Source organism: Acipenser ruthenus, chromosome 25 (assembly GCF_902713425.1).
Source record: "Acipenser ruthenus chromosome 25, fAciRut3.2 maternal haplotype, whole genome shotgun sequence".
Lineage (NCBI taxonomy): Eukaryota > Metazoa > Chordata > Actinopteri > Acipenseriformes > Acipenseridae > Acipenser > Acipenser ruthenus.
Window position 1 is genome coordinate 3026434 of NC_081213.1, and position 26151 is coordinate 3052584.

General features: G+C 38.3%; 1 protein-coding gene across 3 annotated transcripts in view; it reads left to right on the forward strand.

Moving 5' to 3' along the window:
- The window catches only part of LOC117414011 (runt-related transcription factor 3-like), a 66529-nt gene extending 41715 nt beyond the window's left edge, over positions 1 to 24814 (forward strand). For 2 of the 3 annotated variants that reach the window (XM_058999857.1, XM_058999858.1), the window contains 2 exons: positions 9036 to 9209; positions 20512 to 24814. In XM_058999857.1, coding sequence (XP_058855840.1) covers positions 9036 to 9209; positions 20512 to 21014 — 677 coding nt within the window. In that variant the 3' untranslated portion in view covers positions 21015 to 24814. Of the gene's footprint in view, positions 1 to 9035; positions 9210 to 15718; positions 15797 to 20511 lie in introns of all 3 variants that reach the window. The other variant, XM_058999856.1, reaches the window with a different exon arrangement.
- The last annotated feature ends 1337 nt before the right edge of the window (positions 24815 to 26151 follow it).

Here is a 26151-nt window from a genome sequence, read left to right on the forward strand (position 1 = left end):
CTGCTCCTGTCATGTTGACAGTGCACACAGCTCCTTGTCAGGCCCCCGCTGTATTGTGCGAGTTTTCTTTCGAACGCTGGCTTCATACCAGACAATCTACCTGGGGAGTCTGTGCCCCGGGCCTAGGTCTGTTCAATCCAGACAGCAAACAGGAGTGCTGGTAGAGCCCCCTTTGTGTCAGCTCAGTTATTCAGGTCGTAGTCCTGAACTAAGCCCTTGTAAAAACACAGCAAATTAGACAGAAAAAAGGCAGAAAAACAGAGTGTCTCAAATCCCAAGGATTACGTGATAGCGCTGTCTCTTTCTCTGTCATTTCCAGCCCCGTCAGGACATTAAGGGAATGAATGAGGCAACTTAAACAAAATGCAAACATCTTATCGTCTTATTTGAAAATGTTGGAGCGTTAATGTGTTACTTCAGATGAACAGCTCTGTGAAAATGAGCACTCACTCTACAGCTGACTAACAACAACCAGCTATAAGTACTGTGGGCTTTGCTTTGTAGGGCATTAATAGTCGTAGCCTTATATTATAAAAGTATGCAAAGGAAGTATGGTGTGTTGCTTGTTTAGGGGAAACATTACTGTGGGTGCTGAAATATTTAGTATACATCTTAAAGCTTCAGTAAATATAAAAATAACCCAAGGCCTAGATCAGAAAGCTTTAACATGTAGGTTCATATCTATCTATCTATCTATCTATCTATCTATCTATCTATCTATCTATCTATCTATCTATCTATCTATCTATCTATCTATCCTCTCTCTCTCTCTCTCTCTCTCTCTCTCTCTATATATATATTTATATATATATAGATAGATAGATAGATAGATAGATAGATAGATAGATAGATAGAGATAATGTATAGATAGATACAAACAGTTTAACAGAGCAACTGAATGAAGGCATATAGATAATAAATAAGATTATTATCTGAAAATGTAGTCATATGAGAATACTTTGTGGTGAAGGCATTGAGTTACTGTAAACGCTCCACCGTTGTTAAGGTCTGTAAATGTGCTCTCTCTAAAACGATCGCAAAAAGCACACATATTTCTGATCAAATGCTTTTAAATAAACACATCTTTGTATAGATCGGAGATTTTATGACAGGGTCCTAAAACGCTCCATTCGTAAACTGGCCCGGAAACCGTCTTTTTACAGTAGAACTTACCCAGAATGTTGTTTGACAGTGGTGAAGATTAGTAGATCTTTATGTGTACATTACTGCATTACCAAGCTTGGATATTTACAGTTTGGGATACTCAAAGCGCTCTTGTTTACAGCTATGAAAATGCATACAGTAGGCCCATTGTGATAGATAACCATGTTTTTACATCAAGTTTGGATTAATCAGATCAGAATGTTTTTCTTAAAAACAAAAGCATGGTCAATTTAAGCCCTACATTACTAAACATTTTTCCTGTTTACTCAACAATTGAAGGCACTAAATGCATGCTTTGTATACTTATGTACTTCCTTATTTACACGGTCTCTGAGAAAAGGAACCTATTAAGCTGTTTTAAAGTAATTTAATAAACTCTGCGATCCCGTTTTAGAAAAATAAATGGTGCGTGAGTTTTTTTTTTCTCCTGAGCGGGGCTCTGATAATAAACTCTGGATTTTGCAAGGAGAAAAAGAGCAACAGAGGAAGGGTGCCATTTGGAATGGGTTTTAATTCTGCAGCCGTGTAAGGGTGGAACGTAGCTGTGCCGGCATGCTTGGAGGCCTTGTTAGTAACCTCAAGATTTGCAAGTGCGTCTGTGGCAGTGGTTGTACGTACCTTAAAGTTTTGACAAGCAGCTTCAGAAGGAAGAATTGTCAAATCAGTTTGGCAGAGGTGTTTAGAAGAAGCTCCAAAAGCCATCTTTGTAGTTAGCTATGAAAAAGATCAGATTAGAAGAAACTGGTCAATGATGTCGCTTATAGCTTTACCTCTGAATGCATGATTTACCCGAGGATTCCATCTTTATTATTGTTTAAAAAAAAAAAAAAAAGACAAAACAAACAACAGCTGCGAGAGAAGCAACTGCCAGCTGACTATGCAAGGTTGGCTTCTTTGACACTTTTGAAAAGCTGTGTGCAAAGCTATTACTGCAGTTGTTGTCAGAAGTAATCATTGCAATTGACTTGGTAGGAGATGGTCTGAAGTGCAGCACTACTGCACCGTAACAACATTAAACATGCCTCTCTCTTTAGGTTATGTGCCCTAAACCTTGCAAAGCTAACCTGAGCACCTCAAACCACGTTCCTCTGTGTTACCATAACATTTAGAGTGCAGGTTATTTCTTTAATATAATCTGTCACTTTAGTGAAACAGGCTGTCTCTGTTTGGAGCCAAGTCAGCTGTCTTGGAGACTTTGCAATAGTATGTCTTCTGCACTCGAGCCAAGACACACTGAAAAACAACCTTGTCGCCCCCCCCTCCCCCCTCCCACCCCACTCTGCCACCCTCCAGGGAAACATGTTTGTGCTCCTACACCGAGAGATGACAAAAGGAACAAGAATAGTCTGCAGCTCATTCATTAACAAGCGTTTTACTGCAATGTGGTGTTTATTTTCTAATCTTCTGAATAATATACAATGATTACACCTTTACTCTATGATTTCACTTACAATAAAAATTAATTGACGTCAGTGCTAGACAAAAAGAAAAAAAGATATCAGACTTGTTCAGTCAAGTCCTTTTATCAAGATGTTTTTTTTTTGTATACAATTATTACTGTACAGTACTTACAAGTCTGCTTAGCAGATAAGATAAAAAAAATATATATATTTTGTCGTGTCTTCCAAATCTAGCACCCCTATATAGAGTATCGTAGACAAAGAAAAATTATTTTAACCCTTGAAGGACTGGACTGGTGCCGTTGTTTGTGGTGGATAAGAGGAGGGTTACAGAAAGACTATCCTAGGAGAACTAATGCTTTATGAATAAATACAAACGGACATAGTGTGGTGTTATCTTTCCTAGATCTGTATAAAGGACTGCAGCGTTGAAAGAGCTGACAGATAAAATTGTGCTCAAGAACTTTTATCTTCCTAGTGGCTGCTGTGTGCTCACCTGGTCCGCTGATAATGAAAATTAAACTTTGACTGGAAATAAAAGGTATAATGCACCTTTAAAAATAAAAAATAAAAAATAAACTTTTTTTTAGGGAATATGTGCCGTTTTTGTAAAGTTAAAAATAATTCCAAGAAGGGAAGTCTTGCATAACGACCAGTCATCAATCAGAACCAGTCTTGCTTTAGTGAGAAGCTGTCATTGCCACCTACTGAATAAATATGCTCTTTGCATGGCTTACTCTGCATTAAGAAGCTACAGAAGAAAGAATCAAACAGGGAGCAGTATACACAGGTGCATTTTATTAGATGGCCTGCCTAACCATTCTTCTGTATAATTAACTACATTAAAACCCGTTTTTTATTAGCATTTCTTTGTTCGCTGTCCAAATGCCCATGAACCCCATTCATTAGATCCTTGCCACTTCTAGAGCTACTTTGCTGGGCATGTGAGATAGCAGACTTCTCTACAGCCTAGTTTGAAAGCCAGAGCTCTGTAAAGCAGTGAGGGGGGGGGGGGGGGGGGGGGGTTATCCAAATGATCGTGGGTGGAAATACAAAGCAATAGTCAGGTTTCCATAGTCTGCTGTGAAAGTGGATGTGAGGACAATTATCCTGGCTTCCAGTGCAAACTGTCTTATAGGAAAGAAAATTACAAAGAAAAAGAAAACAGTCTTTTAAAATGTCATCTCCTAGCTTTATTTTTTCTGTAGCTACACAATTAGCCTATAGCGACGGGTGAAGCTAAACTGTCTGATTCATCTCACATACACACATGTTTTCCACAGCCTTGCTACTATTGCTGCTGAGATGTCTGCTGAACACTGTACTTCACTATTGTAAGCCCAGACCCCTAGTCCTAACCTTTAACCACTAACCTACGTGCCTTCATCTTAGGCATATTAATTGTTCTTCACAGGAAGGGAGGTGTGTTTCTCACACATTTTAAAGTTATGAGGTATTTTTGGTGCAGTCAGTCTCCTTTGTCAGCCTCCCTTGTCAGTTTGTGCCTTGCTATATAAACTGCTGCTAAAAACCCACTTCCTGCCCTGTAACGTAAGTATAAAAAGTAAACTCATGCATCCTGAAAGCTGCCACCTTATCTCGAGCACAGGCTGTCTTTTCACTGGAGGACACGTGACTGACCCGGATTGCTGTCAGTAGCTGTATAAAACGTGGTTATTAGCCATTAATGTGGAGAAAACAGGGGTTTTTTTTAATGTCAAACAGGCGAATTTAGCTACAGCGACCACAGGAATTTCCCAAAAAATGAGCACAAACTGAATTAGCAAAAGCAGGCTAAATGTGAATTGTTTGGGTGTTTGCGTGCGTGTCGGAAAGGAAGGACAACATTCCCAAAATCATTCACAGAAACATTCGCTGCGACTTCACCAGAATGTTTAAATAAGACAGGCAGTACAGTAAACACTGAAGGCTGAACGTGAGGCTTGAGAAAAGGCACTTTAGCATTTTAAGGATGTAATAAATGCATGCAATTACAGTCATAGGGGACAACCGGAAACATTCCAATACAAAACCATGGCTGAGCTAAACTTAGCCCGTGCTCTATACCAATATCATCAGATCTGCTTATGTCAACAGCTCCTTGGCCAAAATTTGGATCTAGGTCAACCCTGGGTGCTGTGATCTGGTGTGTCATACCTGTCTTACATTTTGTTACCCTATATGTTGTGTTCACTTGCACTGTATTTCTATTGGCTTATTTTATGACACAAGTTTGTAGGGTACACAGTTTTCCCCACTCGCTTTCATTCTTGTATGTGTACAGTGTGCGCTAACCAGAGGGGGAAGACAATTTAAAAATAATGAATAACTGAAAATGTCATTATGGGCCAACCCTACTAGAAGCTGCATCAGCTCCTTTATAAAAGTTTACCGCAGTATCTTTGCAGTTTTACAATGCTTTTACAATGCTACAATGCTCGCTATTCTTTACCTATGCTTTACCCTGCTTTCACTATGCTTTTTCTTTTACCATGGTAAACTTTTATAAGGGCTGCAATAGCCATCTGCAATGTTGCCTACCAAGTATGTAACACAATAATATGTCTTATTCCACTTTTGTAAGCAGTGGAAATAAAAACTGGTACCAGGCAAAGCAATTGCCAACTGTCCAGCGATGTAAAACGGTTGGTGCATTGAGCAGATCCAAAGATATGTCTATGGAGAGCCCCAGTGCCTTCACTTCAAAGGGCGAGTTTAATAGGAAGATCAGGTTCGTTTTTAAACTGTCACAGGATAAAAGAAGCACAAATACTTTTGTGTTTTGATTACGCAGACATAGATAGTTATGTTGCCGAGCCAGTTTAAATGATGACCAGACGGAAATATTTATAGCTCATAGGCTGAATAAAAGAAGCCATGAATTACTGTCAGTCAGTCCTCTGCTGTAGCTGTTAAAGTGGAGCAAGCAGAGGATGGGGAGGGGGGAGGGGGGAGGGGGGAGGAACCAGAAGGGAAATAGTTACAAAATATTATGAAAAAAAAAAGATTTCTGATTACTGGTGTAATAGTAACTTCAATCTCGATAATGAACACCAGACTCACATAATGAACATTTCTCCCACTGTTCTGACTTAAGGCAATCCAAATCCACTGTAAGTGCAGCATGTCTCCCCCATTCTGCCAATTGGCTGCTGTCCAGCCTATTTCCTACTAGAGGGATATTTACTTTCATCCCTTTTGAGCCAGCCAATTCATCACAGACCACCACGGGCTAAAAAACTATATAAATTATCAACTTTTCTTTTTTTCCGGAATATTATTTTCCTCCAGTTGTTTGGGAGAGCATAAATCTTTTGACAGAACGCACAAGCTTAGAGGCTTCTCAGCAGTTTCCTTTTCTCTTTAAGGTTGCAGGGAAAGACAGTAGCGGCAGTGTCTTAAGGAGCTGTGGAGGGAGCCAACGCCAAGACTTGGCGTGACTGGCTCTCTTTCCGAATGGCGTAAGCAAGCCAACTTCAAACATTTGAATAATGAGCTATCTGTGGCCGACTTTGTTAGGTGCTAGAAGAGGAAAAAAAAAAGTATTTGGCTATTTTTACTGAATCTTGAGGCTTCCGGTTCTGCATTAACTCCAAGAGCACAAGACAAAGCAGCACTTAATAAAGTTCAGAATAATCCAAGATCCAATCAGGTTTCATTCTAGCTAAAGAGATTGTTATATGTGCTGACAAGTCTGGAAGAGTGCGTAGATTCAAATGAGATTTTCTTTGATTTTTATTTTTTATTTTACTGTCCCTTTACCATTTTCTGATGTTTGCAATCGTTCCGAGCAGTTCCTATTACAATTACACATGCTGTGTTAAGTTGCTTTGATTGTGAGTTCAGGAGCTGCTATTCAGTTCTAGTTGTCAGTAGATCAGCCAAAGGGTCTTTTGGTTTTGCTGGCAGCAAACTGCTGTGCACTAAAAAGTGCTGGCAGGTACTAATGTAAAGAAACCTTGACTGATCCAGCCTACTAGAACTGAAGAGCAGCTCCTGAACGCCTTGTCAACGCACCATAACAGATTAATTAAAAAAAAAAACAGCTACTTGCTCTTTATGTTCAAGTTAGTCTTGGAATGGCTTTGGACTGGGGAGTAAAAAAAAAAAAAAATCTTACACAGGAAATGCAGAAATCCTTTAGGCATACCGTATGCTCTTTTAAACTCAGATGCACTTTTCTGGTTGTAGTTTAAAACACTTTCCAGTTTTTCCATTTTTGACATCCAGATTAATGAGCCCAAGGTATAAGAAAGCTTCCTTCAGCCTGTCGCAGGATCACTTGATCGCTGAGACGTAACAGCAGCAGAGACTTTAATCGTGCTTCGTTGTTCTGGTCTCCCTGTACACATTTGCAAAGAAGAGTTAAACTGTGTGGGTTCTAACTAGAATGAACTGGAGACCGTACAGTGCTAGAGTACCCAGAATGGTCATTGCTCTCGTTTGCCCCATAATTCCATTCCGCTTGCAGTCTTGTAAAATAGAAAAGTGTCTTAACTATGGCTCCCGACTGCAGCGTTATAAAGTATCAGTACCAAAAAGAATCTTGATCAAATCTGACGAGACGTCTTTATCAGTGTCTTCATGCATTTGATAGCACTGTATCATTTCTTTCTTTATTTATTTAGCTAGCAGAATTGGTTTGCTTCAATAATCAGATGAGTAAAAATGCCTAGGGACTCACATTTCTGACACCACTGGGCTCTGTCCCATTCATGTCTCTGCTGGGTCAGGGGCTTTCCTCGAAATTAGGATGTGTTTCTAGTACAATAGTTGCCTTTATAAAACCTTCTCAAATACATTTGCTAAAAATCAAGAGGTTTTCTAAAGGATCTATACAGCATCAGGAGAATCAGGCTAAGTATAGGACGCCTTATCTTAAACATAGTCTATTGTATTTTATTCAAGGCTGTTTGTACATTGAAAAGCGGTAGGCTATAAAAGCTGAATTTAAACAAACAGGTTTAATTCTACACTGGTTTGCGTTGAGCTGTCAGCAGATCCTGAGTCCTCAACACTAACCCGCAGTAACCTTTCTGATTAAGACAATGCCAAGATATTAAAATCCTGCAGGCATGTGCTACTGTCAAAACCTGCCTAGGAATGATTGCTTGAACAGACTGTTTTTTTTTTTTTTTCCCTAAAACTCTAACATACCATTAAATGCACAGGCATGCAATACAAGTACCTAAAAAATAATGTTTTTTGAATACGTCTCACTTTATCCAGTGTTATCCCAGAAGAAAATCCCTTGCATTTTAACTTGCCCAAACCCCCATTGATCTAAAGCAGGTTTAAATACCTACAGCGTTTAAGTCATTAAAACATGGCTGTTTGTGCAGCAGGGTTATGAAAACTAACACCCTTTACAATACCTGTCTCTGAAATGTATTGTTGTCTGTGAAAGTATTAAACATGCCAGGGAGGATCTATTTAGTAGACCCTAGAGTTAATCTTCTAAAAATATATACAGTAGTCTAGATAAAACTGTGCATTTAAAAAAGAAAAGGGGCTAAGGATCATCCACATTGGAATTTTCAAACACTTTTTACCTTTATGAAGTTCACTTTGAACACAAATCCATTTAAATTGGAGAGATTTAAATCAAAGTAATTTTAAAAGTTTTGTAAAAAAAAAATGTCCTTTAGGTTAATTAAGATGAATGAAACCCACTTCAGACAGTTAAAGTAGCAAACATCAAAGGCCTGCAACATCTCAGACTAACCATTCAGGCAGTGGTTGGAAATCCCCAAATCTTCCAGAAATTGTTCTCAGTGGTAAATGTGGAACTGTAATCACACTGCACAGATCTGTGGCTTACGATCAGGCCTGCACAATGAATAAAAAACACACAATATATCTGTGCTGTTTCAGAGCTACCACTTTGCACACACACACTTCAGACACCCAGGAAAAAGATGTACTACAGAGTACACATGTATGCCATCAATGCACGTGCTGTGACGTGATCCTTTAATGATACAGAAGAATTCTCAGAAACACAGCACTCAGGTTTCAATTTTTGCTTTTTGGGAGGATTTAAGTTTTCATATTAGCAGTGTTTCTGTAATGTGTATTATAAGTCACATACTGTATGAGAAATCAACCAATCACTGTTACCGATTAGTCAAAGTTCCATATTGTCCCGCGTATAGATGTCACCCCAGGCATAAAACATCTGACCCAATAATAAAGTTAAAACAACGGCAGCACTTTTTATGTTTAATAGTACAGCTATGGCCAAAAGTTTTGTGTCACCCTATGAATTAACTCTAAAATTCTAGGTGATGCAAAACTTTTGGCCATACCTATACAGTCTTCATGTTCTGGGGGGTTTACATTAAGTTGATACAGCGAATGTAGGGTGTTTGTTATCATAGCAGAAATAATTTAGTAGATGACATCTCTCATAACTGTAAGAGACAGCCTTCACGCTGCACATGAGCTCACGTTGTGGTTCTTGTCTCGCAGGGCACCGGCAGAAGCTGGAAGAGCAGCAGAAGCCCACGCTGTTCTCAGACAGGCTCAGCGAGCTGGAGCGATACCAGAGGACAGCCATGCGAGTCGGACCCAGCAACACCAACCCCAGACCCTCCCTCAACCCTGCGGGCCACTATAGCGCTCAGGCACAGTCCCAGATACAAGGTACATGGTGTTACTAAGGAATCGGGCTGGTTCAGGACTGAATGGGCTGTGTTTCCATTTGGAGCACATCACGTATACTGTATAGATCTTTTTACCATCGTTAACTATTATTGTTATTATTATTTTTTTAATAATATTCCAAGTCACGTAAGTATTGTATGAGGGATCTCGGATAAAGGGTAGAAAGATCTTGATTAGTGATTGATTAATTGTTCATTAAGAATTCTCAATTGTATTATATATGCTGAATTCACACTTCCCTCTGATTGGATGGGATGCAGATGTTCTGTGTACTGTAAATCCAGCATTGTAGTAAAGTGTCTGAAGATAACTTACAACCCATGCATATAACCCACTATCAGCCAGTGTCGATTGGTTCTCCATAGTCATCACTTTTCTCAGTAAGTCGTGTGTGTGTAAATGTCGCATCCTACTCGGCCTGTGTGGTGTCGCTGTCACTTACACAGGCTTTTCTTTCACCCAAGCACAATCGTCAACATACACTGCTTTTCTCTGATCATACATGTATCCGATTCACTTGTGGTTCTCATTTTCATCTCACACTTTCATGGAAAAAGGATTTCTCAATACAGCACCAGCCTGTCGAGTTCGATGATGTAACGCTGGATGAAATGTCCTTAGACACACACTTTCAGACAGATTTACTCTGACGAGACGTCTCGCTGTTAAACTCCAGCTAAACACCTCTGTTTCTGCTGACAGTAATACACTCCCAGGCTCGTCGTTTTGGGGGCTGGGGGGGGGGGTTAATTACCTACACACCCTCCAAATGAACATATTTATCACACCTATTTGAAACAACGTCTCAATGCGTTTTTACAAGTAGCGTTTACACACCAAAAAAACGTCCAAACATTTTGGAAATGAAAGTCATTTCATGCAGCATAGCTGAAGCCCCGAAAAAAACGATTTACATGAAACTCTATATTCTGTATGGCTAAAATTTAATCAGGTATCACAGAATCTTATTTAATTTGAAATTAGTTTCAATAATCTCATTAAACCCAGCCCATAGGTAAACAGTAGGATCAGCACCAGTACTTTGAGCCTGGAGGGAAATAATTATTTCTGAAGTTATGTTTTATTAGGCTGCTGAGGCATTAGTAAAAACACTTATATTATGACAAATACTTATTAAACAGACAAAACTACATTCAAAGTTGGTTAGACCATAATAAGCCCCTGAAGCAATCAGGAGCGAGACAGCTTGTGGTTTGTGTGGATTGTACAGTATGAGTTTGGCAAAGGAATTAAGCTCTAGTTGGGGGGAAAATACAAACCCAAAACCACATACCTGAAATCACTTATGGGCAATTAGAAAATAATCATTAAAAACTGTGCCTCATAAACAAGCATTTTTTTTAGCCACCTTCTCTATTTATATGTTGTTCAGACAGAGGCGATGTGGTTGATTTTGTATTTGATAGGGTTACAGCTGTTAACCCCTTTGAACCTTGAATTAATTTAGGTGCCCCGTCTTAAAGGGTTCTGTACACACAACTTTATATAAACATAAAAAAGTTGCCTAAAGACTGGTTTGTTTTCGTATTATTAAATATATCGTCAATACCGAAATTAATATCTTAATGACAATTGTCGTTGAATGTTTGTTTATTTTAGTATTTCTTAAAGAATCCAATAAACAAATTGTGTTTTTTATTCATAATTACAAGTTGAAAGCTTTAAGGGCTATATTTTCAAAGCTGCAGTATTTATAACAATTTCAATTCTCAAACAAATAAGAAACATGTTAAGGCTATTTGCAGACTCCTAAATTAAATGTCTGTGTTGTTTTATATTTTTCTGTTTGCTATATTTATTGGAAGCTTTTTTTTTTTTTCCTTTCTGCAAAAAAAAAATGCGCTGATAACAATTTGGAAATAAAGAGCTTTGAGAATCTAGCCCTTAATACACTTAACCACCAGTAAGCTTCTTTAATTACAGTTCAGCAATGCCAACCTCAGTCTCATAATGATCAGGTGTGACTGTAGTTATTATATAACTGCCATAGGGATTCATTGCTCAAACTATTAAATGAGGGAGTGAAAAAAAAAACTTAATAAAATTTATGGGAGTTTTAACATAAGCAATAAGTCATTTGACATTCCCTTTACCATTCGATTTACAGACTTTATTAAACAGTGTGTAATATTGTGTTGTCATGACACAGAGCCTGTTGTGTGCTGATGCTGCAAGCTGTGTCTCAACACTCACGTGAGCTATCATTACAAAAGCGTGCATTGACAAGATCAATTTGTGCTGCCCTGACTGCAGGTTTTTATGTTGTTATTTTAAGACTATTGCTATAAGTGGGATGCCAGGGTACTGTATGAGTCCATGTGCCTGCAATTAGGAACAGACCAGTCCGGTTTTGTATAAAAACCGTTTTGGGTAAAATTGATGATATTTGGGTTTGAACTAGAGGGTTGTTTTTTTCGGGCATATAGAAGTAAAATTGAATAGGATTTGATTGACACTGACAACACTGAACATTGTGTTAACTAGCTAGAGAGCTGCAAGAGATCCTAAATAAATTACCTTATAAGCTGTGTTTTCCACTGGTGCCAAACTGAAGTAAATGCTAAGTAAAACAATAAATGCTAAGCATGTATTGTGGACATTGCCTTTTAGATGTTGAGAAAAGGGGCGATTTACCATGCTTTACTACACCGTAGAAAACCTGTGTATATTCCATCTATCTTGATTATATTACATACGTCTTTGTTTTCTGGAAGTTTGCAATGCTGTCTTATCCGCCAGACTGTTATATTTCCCCCAAGCCACTCCAAATCAAGTTTGATTGCTGGCTGCTGGCATCCAAATTGGAACTGCGAGCGAACTAAGTAACATCTTCACGGAAAGATTCTGTTCCGGAATACACAGTGCACAAAGAGATAAACCTGGGATAAGCCATTTGCTAGAAACAGCTGTTCTCTTGAGTTAAATTTGGGGACATTTGCACATGCCATATAAACAGTGTCACAGTAATGACATGATTTATAAACACACTTGCAACGCATTTCCTGGAGCTGTCAGTGGCGTCTCTCGGGCCTGAAACTTTTTAAGGGTTACTTCTTAAAAGATAAGCAGTGTAATAGCTGCACTGCATATTCCATCACTGATCCAAAATAGGCTATTTAAAATGTATTAGAAGATTTGGCATTGAAGACCCAAGATTGTTAACACAATACGGTTTTCTAGATTCAGCTGATAAGCTTGTTTGAATAACAGATCCTTAAAACAGATTATACAGTTAGAAATAGTATAGTGTATGACAGAAGTCATTTTGTAAAATGGGTCTCTCTCTCTCTCTCTCTCTCTCTCTCTCTCTCTCTCTCTCTCTCTCTCTCTCTCTCTCTCTCTCTCTCTCTCTCTCTCTCTCTCTCTCTCTCTCTCTCTCTCTCTATATATATATATATATGTGTATAGACGCCAGCAACTTCATAAGTTGTGAAGTTGTGAAGTTGTGAATAGGGCCCATAGTCCTTAACACTCAGGGGGGTGTATAAACTGTGTTTCATTTGTAGCACCTTGTTCATCCGGCTCTTATTGTTCTCTGCAGTGCAGCAAGCCACAGCGCAAAGCACTTATAGGCGTTCTGATTCATTTCAATAGCAGTGTCTGCTATTCACAGCCAAAGCCACAGAGTGGTTTAGGGGCCACAACATGCCAGATAGAGGTGCAGCGAACCAGCCGTTATGCATTCCTGTTGGCTACAGCTTGCAAGTTTCTGCCAAGAAGTATGTATTTGTGTGGGGCTGCAAGGTTAAAAGGATATGGGCCCAGTGCTGTTTCAAATTTCAAATGACAGGACTGTGTTTCTGTATGTACTGAGGTTTTGAAATAAACCTTCCTGGTTTCAGCTTTACTAAACATCACTGTATTAGTAAAAAGAGAAGCTCTGAGTCACTATTTTTATTGCGTGTTCAGAAACTCATTCCATTCATGGGAAATATTACTTATTCTGTTATATATATATATATATATATATATATATATATATATAAATGTGTGTTGAAATATTCAAATGATTTATTTCAGTTCCTCAGATACAGCTTATGCGAGCTTCAACACATCCTGCACCATTTCTCCAACCCTATCAAATATTTCTTGAAGAGAGGCCTTACACATAAACTCACAAGTTGTGACTATTTTGTGTATATATATATATATATATATATATATATATATATATATATATATATATAAAATACATGGAGGAAGGCTATATTTGCATCCTGAACCAGTCGGAAAAAAAAAGTGATAATACCACAGTAGTGATGTCAAAAAGTGATAATTCCTCTAGAGGAAAATATATGGCAATTGGAGTATTATTACATTTTTCATACACTTTTTTTAGGTCCATGTTACTATTTCCGGTGCACAGCGAACCCAAAGCTACTAAAATATGTTCTCTGTTCTCTTAACGTCTCTCAGTCTATTTGATGCCGAAAAGATTCTTCAACAGGAAATGCTCAGCTTAGCATTCTGAACACATTTTTTAAATGACATGGTTAATTAAAAGTTTGTCTCATGCAGATTTTCAAGCGATAATTACCGGTAAATTAAAACTTAGTTTTCACACAGTCATGAGGGTGAAACCAATAATAGTTATTTTCAGCTGAAATGCGGATATTGATAAGGAGGTTTGACACCTCTGGGAACCAAGTTCATTTTGAGGAGTGATACACACAAAATGCTAATTATTAAATTGCACCAGAGACTGATAAGCATGCGCAGGCTGTATTGTAGCACCAAAGAAGGTGTGAATGAAGGTCTGCAGCATCATTTTCTGTGCGTGCTATTGCAGGTTTTAAAATATATATGGTGAGCAGGAGTTTGGCACAGTGAACGTGTTCATTTTTAAACGAGGTACCACGCTGAGGTCCGCCCAGCGCTTTTCCATAAACTGGTAATCTGTGCTCAGTATTGTCGTTGTCCATTTGCCAATCAAAATATTTGAAGGAAATGTTTATTTTTTTCTCGAAATCGCACCAGCTGCTGCACCTAGTGAATAACTCCATTTATCTGTAAGAATTTGCCATTGTAAGGGAAGGAGTGGGTTTCCAAGTACCTGAATGCTGACCCCAGCTTTCAGCGGAAATGTCACTGCTTTGGGAAAGAGATTTAAAAGCCTGCTGAACGCAGTTGAGATGAAAAGACTGGGATTTCACCAAGGTCATGGCCCAACAAATATGTCGCTGACCTCCGAACCCTGACCACTTCCACATTAGGACAAAAATCCAGTTAATCATGTCATGTTTAACTGGATTAGTTACCCTGTTTGGAAGCTAATTTGATGCCCACAGTTTTTGCGTGTCTTAGTTATTAGGAATATTCAGAAGTGATATTGGTAAAACCTTTTTTAAATGTATGAGTGATTTATTAAAATAGTTTTATGCCTCCTTATTAAATACGGCTCCAACAGTGCTAAAGTCTATCAGTTTATTTATACCGCACTTCCAGGCCTGTAGAAGATTAGGCTGCACTTTTCAAAAATAAAGAACCACACTGTGCTGTATACATGATACTGTATATATATATATACTCTTGATGTCGGCTGATGTTGATTTCAGGGTATAATCTCTGTTTTCTTTTGTTCACTGCTACCTATTTGAAATATTTCCTCTAGCAACTAAAAAATGCTGTGCCCTAGACAAACTCGTACAGTACTCCATTTGCATGTCAAGCTGACAGATGGCTGTGGTGGACTCGTTTAATTTTCACCACGAATGGAAGAGGTTTTTGTTCAGCAACTTTTTGACTGATGATCTGGGCGATTAGGAAAATAAAATCACACACAGCGCAAGTGAATAAGCATTGTGGCCCCCGTAATTGGTTATGTACACATTTCAAACTGAGATATCAATCATGTGTTCCTGACAGATTCTTTTCTGAAGAACCAGACAGTGTGCTAGCACTGTTTTCCTTAAAAGCACTAATTAAGGCAGTCTAATAGCAGACCTGCTGTAAGCAGTTTTGTATCTGCCTTTGGGGAGCGGTTTAATATACAGATTAGGTTTTCTATTTTTTTTCATTTCTCCTTAGCTAGTAATTAATAAGTCGTAAGCATAGAGCTGGCCTCCACCTCCCATCACACTGAGTGACTGTCTGCACTAACTATACTGTCTGTATTTAGATTGTAACAACACCACTATGTTTTCTATTGACTTTTATTATTATTATTATTTATTTCTTAGCAGACGCCCTTATCCAGGGCGACTTACAATTGTTACAAGATATCACATTATACATTATTTCACATTATACAGATATCACATTATTTTTACATACAATTCCCCATTTATACAGTTGGGTTTTTACTGGAGCAATCTAAGTAAAGTACCTTGCTCAATACATGCATTGGTTCTTACTAGTGTTGTAACATTAAGTTAGAATGGTTCAAGCACTTAGTCCTTAGACTCAAGCCATACAGTTCCTTAAACTATTGCATTAAGTTGATCAACCCAATATTTTAATATTTGCAGCTCTGTGGACTGAACAAACTGACACCCCCAGTTTACCTTTAAAAACATGCAAGGTGGAGGATGATCTAAGATGGTCAGGTAAGCGATCCCATGATTAAGGCCCCATGTGATACTAGGATCATTTGTCTCATTCCTTGCATAGTGTGTCATATAAGGTGTGATGATCAAGCAGTTGAAATGGTGCGAGCTTACAGCTAACTTTCTGACTTTTGTCTTTAGTTTTTTTTTATGGTTTTGCAACGTTTTATGGATGTGAAATCAGATATTTTTTTTAATCACGCAGCCTTCTGATCTACTACAAACATGTCCTAGAAGGCATCCAACATTTTAGGGTGGAGGTGTGGTGACATTTGACTAATTGCAGTTACTTGCAATTCCTGTTTAGTCTTAACTTGTATAATAAATACAAATGAACTTGCATGGATGCTCAAACTGTAGTTTACTTTACTATGGTAACATGTCACAGTACAATATCAATGAAAAAATATAACATGCCCATTGTGGTGCATTTAAGCATTAATACCCAACTCAGAATACAGTACCCCACAGGTTTAATATCCTGGGTACTGCCAATGTAAAAGCTACTATTAAAAGGGTACGGTTTGGTATTTATATGCTGCTGTTAAAGCCTCCTCTCTTTCTTCTGTGTGTTGGGTAATTCAGAAATTGTTTTCAGTTTCTGTTGATCAAGACCAGTCAAATTTCCAGCCAGTATAATTAATATTGTATATCTGTCTCTACTGTTTTCAGCGTTAAAAAGCATACACCCTTTTAAAATGCTTAGTTGTCTTTTGGGAATTGTTTCCAAAGAAATGCCTTAAATAATTTATCTACGCTGGCTTTTTGTTTTTGATGAGTTGTTGCTTTCTGGTTACCGTTCTTGATAAGTATCAAAGTGCCTTAAAATTGAATCAGTCTTCTAAAGCGGTAGCCATCTCAAACTGCAAACTCAGGACTCACACCTTGGTATCTTGGGTTCCATATGCACATCAGGCTGTCTCAGATTGCTATTTATTAAATCAATTTATCAGGAATTTGCTTTTGGCCAAACAACTTGATGATGCATCGTCTGGGCTAGAAGGCAGAAGCGTGGGTGTGAGATAACTTGAACAATAATGGTTGAGTAACTTGATAAAATGAGGAACAAAAAAAATAAAAAAGCACATTACATTAGGAGGGGCGTTGTTAGTATGGGATTCCGGGGTTAATTGACTCTGCACATTTTGAAACTCCCCACAGAAACTGAGGGAGAAATAGACAAAGCACTATGGCACTATTTATAGTGAATGTATTTTCTTCAGTGTGGTAGACATGTTTAAAAAGCAGCAGAAAACAACTAAGAAAGTTAAGTAAAGGGCTTGATGTTTACACAGCACGGCACATCAAAACTCCTAAAGAGTACAAAACTGCAAAGAACTCGTCAATTTGCTATTCGGACAGTATAATGATTTTGAATCACGATTTATTATGAAACAATATCATTCTATCTTCATGATTGAAATATAGCCTTATATTGCAGCCACGCACTGTATTGCTGTTAGTGAATAGCTGTGCCTAACTAGAGCTGAGACCCGTGATTGGTTAGTTATTGCAAGGCTGTACAGTGTGCATTCAGTTTCAGTCAAGCAGCTTATCATTAAGAAGGCATGATTTGATGACTACAGAGCTTCATAGCAATTTTTAACAAATTGAAATCGTCATTTTGTTTTTGTTCATTTTTTTCTGTTGCTTGGACACCAGTGATGTTGCAGTCTGATACCTTCCTGGAAAGCAGCCTGCTCGATGCCTCTGGGCATTGTACAACAGCAAAACCGGTATTTTAAAACCCACATAAATTCTTTTACAAAAAAAAAACAAAAAACGATCCCGTTATCAAAAAATCTAACCATTAATTCCCTGATCGGCCAATGCAACTAATCAGCTGCACGCTAAAATTGTGGTCTCGGTTAGTTTTTCAAAAAATCTGTGGTTATGGTTGGAAAGGTTTAAGGAAATGTACCTGTAAAGCCTTAGTCTGAGGTTAGTACTTTTGTTTCATTTCATTTGCATTAGGGAATTTCCATGTATAACCCCACCCTTGGCCTTTTGCATTAGGATTAGAAAAACACCATGCAGGTGAATGCTCCAGATTTGAATGCTGTTACAGCCAATCTGTCTCCTTATGTTAGCTAACAAATCAGTTTCTGTCATAAGCAAATCATCAGAATAAACAGCATACCAGCATAAACAGAGCACGACTGTAGCTGAAACTAGAGCACTTGCCTGAAGTAGAAATTAATTAACTTCCACTACACCACAGTGCTTCATAGCATGGTCTCTCTAATACTGTGGTAAAAACTGTGTGGCCCAGCTACTTGAAGATACACAATCTAGGCAGATAATTATACACAATACTGGTACTGAAAACAACAATAAAGTTTTAATGGACATTCATTTTATTACATATATACAACTGAGTCAGTCAGCACTTCTACATTGTAAGATTAAGGGTTCGATTTTTATCATGGTTATAGCTATTGTGGTGCTCTTAAAACACATAATGATGTGGTGCTAATAATGCTGATTACAGTTACTGAATGAATGAGGGGAATCGGTGCAGTGGAATTCCCAGGAAAATACTTTATTATTCAGCCAATCAGGAAAAACCAGGAGGGGCAAGGGAAGAAAACGCAACCAATCAAATGCAGGCTATTTTTTTATGAAGAGGGTTTATTGCTATAAAAAGGCTAACCATATAAAAAACAAAGTTACCATTAGCTAGCGATTTACTATTCCTGCAACCTTAGCATTAAGCAAAAACAGAGAGAAAGGAAGGCTTGCACTAGCTTTACGAAGCTCCAACAGGTATTAGTGGGTTGATTCCCAGTCCCAAATCAAGCCCAGAATAGCCTTTGGGTTCTCAGTGAAATCAGAAACATACGGTAGACCCTCGTTGCTTGGGTAGAAATATTTTGCCGTTCTGCTGCAAAGGATCCCACTGTATGGGCAAAGTACAAGGAGTTCAGAGGCAATTCTTGAAACTGAGACTCAAACTCAGGTTGCACGGCGGTGGATTAAAGATTAAATCCACCAAAGGTTATCACCAAAACGGGACAGCTTTGCAGTTTTAACAGTGTGTAAAGATGTATTATAAGAAAGTCTCCGTTGTGTGCTTTTACCTACATCAGAAACCCTATAAAACTTCAACCCCACTACAAACAAAATCTATAAAATAACAATTCTTTTGAAAACTTGCTTTTTTTTTCTCTCTTTTAAGTGGCCTCTATCCTCATCTGTCATAACAGTTTTTCTAATGACAAGGCCGTGGAGACCCAATTAGACAGTTACACTAGGCCCTGGACAAAAACAATAACAGAACATTGATTATACATTAAGAAGCCTGTAGGGTTTTCTTTTTTTTTTGTCAAGTAAGAGCAAGTTCACATAAACAATAATGTATGAAAGCTGCACATTAACTGCGACTAATGATTTTTAAAACAATATCGGCCCATGAGTGTCATTCTCCAGATGGGCCATTCATCACTTTTGACAGCTACTCCTACCAGATTCTGTGAGAACCAGACTTCACCCCTCCTCACTGTATTTAAATGTAATGCTGGGGTTCGAGTCCACTTTCTTCGACAGTTGGGTGGTCTGAAAAGATCTCACTAGTCCTGAGGCCCAATCCCAATTCAATAAAATTCGTCATAATTTGAACTAGGTGTAGTCATTCTCAAAAAAGCGAGATGACACGGATTAGAACAGAAACAGAGAGGGTGGGCTAGTTAGGGGCACGCTTCATACACTGGATTACTAAAGATAAATACAAAAATGTTGTCACAAAAAAGTGAATGACCTAATTATTTCCTCACCAGCCTGACCTTCATAGCGTGCGGGTTTGCCTGATGTGTTTATTAACACCAGCTCCCCAGTCTGTGCTGCCCAACACCCACGCACACACACAGGCCTGGCTCTCGCTCTCTCTAATGTAAAGTCGATTGCGTGCATGTGTGACTGAGCGTGTTGGCTGCAAGGCTTCCTGTTTGGGTTCTTCCTTTATATTTATTGCAAGCGTTTCACAACGGCCAAACAAGTTGTCAGTGTTTACACAGTGTGCTTTAACAAGGCTGACAATGATGCCATTGAGACGGTCTTGTAAAAAAAAAAAAAGAAAAAAAAATGGGAGAGTTTCTCAGCTTGCTGATTTAATTGCATAATTTGAGATAAACCACTTTATTTTATTCTCTTTGGAAGTTGTTTTGGAACCTGTAAAAACACGTACATTTTTTCTTGGAATATACAGCCCTTTCAGCAGTATTTTTAGAAACAGCCCTTAATATCCGCATATTGACTAAACAAAACTATGCAGCTGTGTCCTATTATATTGAGTTTCAGTGCAACATCTCTGAAATGAATGACTTCGAATTGGAGCCAGTGGGTTGTGCTCCTGTCACAGTGCCTGCCTCTTTGAAATAACCTAGTTAGTGTGAACTTTGAAACGATTGAGTCATTTTCAAAATGGTCTACAAATCAGGCTCTCCCATACCACATGTAGATATAAATTGATATGTGTTTGAATCTCTGCACTCATTTGTCAAGGACTCAGAGAGGGAATCTGTCATGACGCTACACTTACAACATGTATCCCTGCATCCATTGTACCTCACATTTCACAGCACTAAATAATGGACAAGCTGAATTTACAATGCTCAATGAACAATCTGTAGTGTATGTGCTATTGAGAACTTCAAACTAAGATCCAAGCCAGACAGCATTACTTACATGCTCTCTTGTGTTTTTTTTTTTTTTTTCAGCCGGGACCACCGACCTCTTTTCCAGCCCCCGGCAGTTCGACCGGCAGTTCCCCTCATTGTCGTCCCTGGCGGACCCCCGTTTCTCGGACCCTCGCATGCACTATCCCGGTGCCTTCACCTACTCGGCCAGCCCCGCCAGCACTGGCATCGGGGGCATCAGCATGACGGGCATGGCTGCCAGCTCCCGCTACCACACCTACCTGCCGCCACCCTACCCTGGGTCCCCCCAGAACCAGAGTGGACCGTTCCAAACTAACTCCTCCCCCTACCACCTGTACTACGGAACAGGATCAGGATCATACCAATTCTCCATGGTCACCGCAGGGGGGGAGCGATCGCCGACCAGAATGCTTCCGTCTTGCAATAGCGCAACAACAGGAGGGAACAGCTTAATGAACCCAAACCAGAGTGACGGCGTGGAAGCTGATGGAAGCCACAGCAACTCGCCCACAACAATGACCACACCAGGGAGAATGGATGAATCTGTTTGGAGGCCATACTAGTTAAAAAAAAAAAAAAAAAACTCAACTGCATGTGTGACTTTTCTTTTATCACCTTCTACGGTGTCATCGGCTAAATCTTGACCAAAGATATCCAACTTACAATTTGAAAGAAAACTCAATTTTATCTTTTTATCGAGACTTTTAGATAAGGGCTTTCCGATAAAGTTGTATAAAGTATTTTAGAAAAGAGGCCATGGATGCTTTTCCTGCTCCTACTGCCAGTTTTCACTAAACTCAATTGGGGTTGGAGTAAAACAAACAAACAAAAAAAAGAAAAAGCCACAACCAAAGCATTGCCTGATCGTAAGCAAACCGGTATAGAGACTTGAAATGTAAATACTGAGCTTTTTGAAACATACATTTGCATGTTATATAATATAAGCAAACCAAATCGTCAGAACTGGATTGGGAAAAGAATAAATAAATCAATCATCTCACCCTTTTTTAACAGCAGCATTGAGCCTCTGGGGAAACACAATGCAATGGAAAGCATTTGGTTGTACTGAATTAATGACCCAGGGTATATTCCATCAGAGTTTGAACTGTGTTCAGGGTGTAACACATCACAGGGTATCATACCTGAATTTATTTATAGCTGCAGGTAACAAGATGTTGCTTTTTTTTCATGGAAACCCTGACATGTGCCCGATCAATGCACCCTTCACTATATGATAATTCGCTTTGTCATTAGCACTGATAATGTTTGATCTGTACCTGTCTAGGTAGGTGAAGTCACAGATAAATTAGAAAATGTTTCCTAACTATTGCTGTCTGCTATAATATCTACAATGTGTCTAGAACTTGGCATGGCAGATGTCTGAGGTCACCAATTGGCAACAAAAGAAAATGTGGTTTTACACCCTGATTAAGGACTGTATTGAATCAGAATTACAGCAGAGCTAAACGTTATCAGCAGCTGCCAAATTGTTTCTTACAGTATTTAATTCAGGCTTCTCTTTGCCTTTTTGGATAAAGTGTATACCCAGGGCTTTGAAAAGAACCCAGTGCAGTGCAGTTTTTTGTGATTTAGTAATGGACGTTAATGCGGAATAGAACATGGAATTTAAATGACATTCTGGAGTGTAGGAAAAAAGAGATGGTATGTGTATACAAAAGCATGAGCAATTTAAAACTCCCAATTTTACATGTTTTTCCTTTTTTTTAACTGAGTATATTTTTGTTTTAATGTCTTTGTTTTGTTTGAGCCAATTTTTGCTGGGTCTATTGTAGATATTTTAAAAGGGGACTAGTGTAATGTACAGTGCAATAGCAGATAACATAACTTGGTCACTGTAAGAGGCTAAATATGATTTAGTGTAAGTTTAGCAGCTATGTGCAGTCTTCCTGAAATTCCAATTTTCTGTTTGAATTCACACACACTAAAAGAAGAAAAATCTACTCACAGCCATCACACATGCTATTCCATGGTACAGTAAGTGTACAGTATTTTGAAAGAACTATTGAGTCGCTAAATATTACAAACGATTCAAGAATAGTTTAGAACAGTTTATTTCTGTATATTTTTAGTTTTCTTGTATATAATTTTGAGGAGTATGATTTCGTACCAATCCAAAGTGTAATTTATCACGCTGTATTTTATTAAAATGGCCCCAAATTTTGCCAAAAAAATAATTCTCGCTTTGCACTATCATTTGCTAAACGTCTCTTCTTAGCACATGATCCTAAAGGCATTGTCTGACACAGGTGGTGTTTAAATCAGAAACTCATTAATGATAGAACAGTAAACAATTATACTCCAGCTCGATTTTTGAGCTGTCGGAATTCAGCCAGATTTTTAGTACGCAGACAGCAACGCAGAAACGATCCTATTATTGAAAAGTGGGAAGAACAAATCAACATCAATGTTTACTTTCTAAGCTTTACTTCAAGATAATAGTGCGCCACGTTCTATAACACGTCGCACAATGTATGTTACCTGATAAGAAGTACAATTCCCATTTTTGGACTTTTTTGGCACCAGTAAGACATTTCTAGGGCCCAGAAACCATTGACTTACTGGGAGCTGCACTAGCCTTGTTTACACACGGACCGCTAAGGCTATTACATCATTATAGTAACCTCTAATGCTATTTATAGCATTAACTGCATTTGGTTGCTTCTGTATTTCTGTGTTGTATGACCCTAGATTACATTGAAGGTTCCAGAATATAGGTGGAATTTACAGTTGTGTAAAAGGTAACATTTTCAAAGGCATTGCTTTCTGCCATTAATAAAGTAGGTGAATTTTAATGTGTTGTGTTACACAAACGTCTACTAAGTTTACGAGATGTGCCACCAGTGTCAGACTCTGCTTTAATCTTGTTTGAGCCTAAGCCTTTTTTTATTCTTAATTTATTTATTACCAGTGGTTGCTGGAGGCTATCCACAGACATTAATATATCTGCACAGATTATATATGGACGATGCAGTAGCACTTAACTAAGGGTGTCGGGTTACACACTTGTAAAGTTTTTTGTTTTGTTTTTTTTACAAATTTGTTAAACAGATTGAAAATGCCATTGAGAATTGATAATAGACCAAGCAGTGGTAGCTTAGGAATCGTTCTCGTTTTTATTTTGGGTATGCGGGATAGGTGGGGGGGAGTAGTGACTTCTGTTTCTCTGTTATGGCTGGCTGTAGGCAGGAAAACTCACTTTTTGGCAATACATCAGATACAGCAACCCAGTGTGCAGGATGGCATGGAAAACCAGTGCCTTCCTCTTAGCTCAGGAATACCGGAACTCTAACAAAGGCTGTGGCAGCCACTGTATGCCCCCTCCTTCTTGCATCACAGTATTTAAACTGCCTGAGCAATCATTGGATACCAGACTCAGAAATTGACGATGGACTATGCAAAACTTTTACTGTGATTGGGATATGCAATCTAGGGCTTCCCATCAGCTGTGCCAGCATCAAAAGCTGGACATCATCAGTTTCGCTGTGGACTACACAAAACCCCATCCTTAAGCACCAACGACAAAAACTATCGCTGTGGCTTGTAGCAATATTCCCTCTTTGCTGTTCAGTTTGCGTGTATTTTAATTGTTGGCTGTAACTGTTAACCCTTAAAAACATTTACCATGGTAAAGCAAAATACAGTAAAGCATGGTACAGCACAGAGAGGGTTTGTAAAGCGAATTAAAAAATGGAGGGGCTGAATGACCTCTCGTTCATAAATGTGTTTCAGAACCATGGTAAACTAAATGCATAATGTGCGGCAACCATGGGAACTGCAAAATGACTATACTCATTTACCGTGGTAAAGTTTTACAAAGGGAAATCTGTACGATCACTGTTTACAAGGGGCTGAACTGAAAACGTTGATTTGAGAGTAAAAATCAGTATCCTTTTAAAAAAAAAAACCCACTGCAAAAGTAACAGGCAGCATAATAATGCACAATGTGAAATGTATTAATGCCTTCTATACAGTCAGACATGGTTAAAAGCACAATGAATTTGTTAAGAAAAATACCCCAATTTTATTTGTTTGTAGACATTTTTTTGTTATATTTTGCTTCTTTTTTGTTCCTTCAGCTAAAAGCATAAAAATCATGTATGTTAACTTAAATGTGTTCAATGAACTGTGTATATTTACTATTTCCTTGGTGGAATACCATAGATCGCGATATTAAGTGCTTGTCAAACATAAAGTATTGAGTGAATGATGTTAAAGCGTATTGCATTCAAAAAGATTTCGAGCTCGCGCTGTAAGACACTGCTTGTTTATGTTTGATCATTTTAATGGCTTCAAAATGTCATGTTTTGTCTCAGAAGTAATAAACGTCATTGAAAATTGTTAAGCATGTTTGCATCTCTCCTCATTTTTCTATAATACAAAACATTTCCTTTCCCAACCTTCTCTAATAATAAAGGATCATGTTATGATTCAAAGAGAGTCACTATGTACTTGCTTACTTTCTGGTTCAAATTTTAAAATCCCATAGAAACAGTGGAACACTTTATAGCTCCCAGAAGCTATTTAGTCTGTAGGGATTAAAGTTATAAAACTCATGGATGTTGGCTTAACTTCTGAAAGAAACCATCTACAAAAAATCTGAGCACTCAGCTCAGCTATACAGGAGCCGGGCGAAATAAAGGATGCCTAAAGCAAGCCAGGTTAAAAAAGAAAAGCATGGATCGTTGCATTCTCTAACAAAGATCTTTACTGTCTCACTTGTCTAACGATGACGATTTTGTGAAGAATAAAGAGTTTGCAGTATTGCATGCACGCTGAAATCTCTACAATTGAAATGATTGGCTGAAAAAGAACCATGAAAATATGCTTCACACTGTGCGTTATGTACAGTAAAGCTAAATGAGAAAAACGAATAATCAGACGTTTTAAACCTAGGCAAGTTTGGCTAGAGAATGGGCTTAATGTGTGATAGACCAAACAGTTGTAGCACAAAAACAAATGTCGCTAAGTTCAGCGGTGCTTGGTTTTAGGAATTGTACTCGTTTTAAACATTTAAAAGAGAATGCAACGATCATCCATGCTTTTTAAACCTAGGTAATTTAGGCTAGAGAATGGGGATAGCGTATTCTGTTTCATGGTGTTGTTTTTGATATGTTATGAACGTTAATAATATTCAAACAATGCATTTCCTAGCTTTCCACGGTACTGACATCCCAGCCTATAAATGCATATAGATTTTAAAACTTTTTTTAAAGCCTATTTTCGTTGCTTTAAACGTTAAAGCAAGTCAGCGAGCTTTCATTGAATATATCCGTATGCAATAAAAACTAATTGAGACACAAAAACAAGCTGTTGATAAGAAATTATTTATAAACCCTTTTTTGTAAGGATATAAAACAGCTTCCTATGGATTTTCCTATAAAACAGATCATCTTGAGGTCTGTCTAATTTAGTAGCTGAAGAGTCTGTCCTCCATGCATGCTATGAGATAAACAGTTTATTGTTAAAATAATAATCAATCTCTCTCTCTCTCTCTCTCTCTCTCTCTCTCTCTCTCTCTCTCTCTCTCTCTCTCTCTCTCTCTCTCTCTCTCTCTCTCTCTCTCTCTCTCTCTCTCTCTCTCTCTCTCTCTCTATATATATATATATATACACACACACACAGTATAATAGACATACATACTATATAATTGCAGGAGAGACTGGTTGAGTCTGGAAGTTG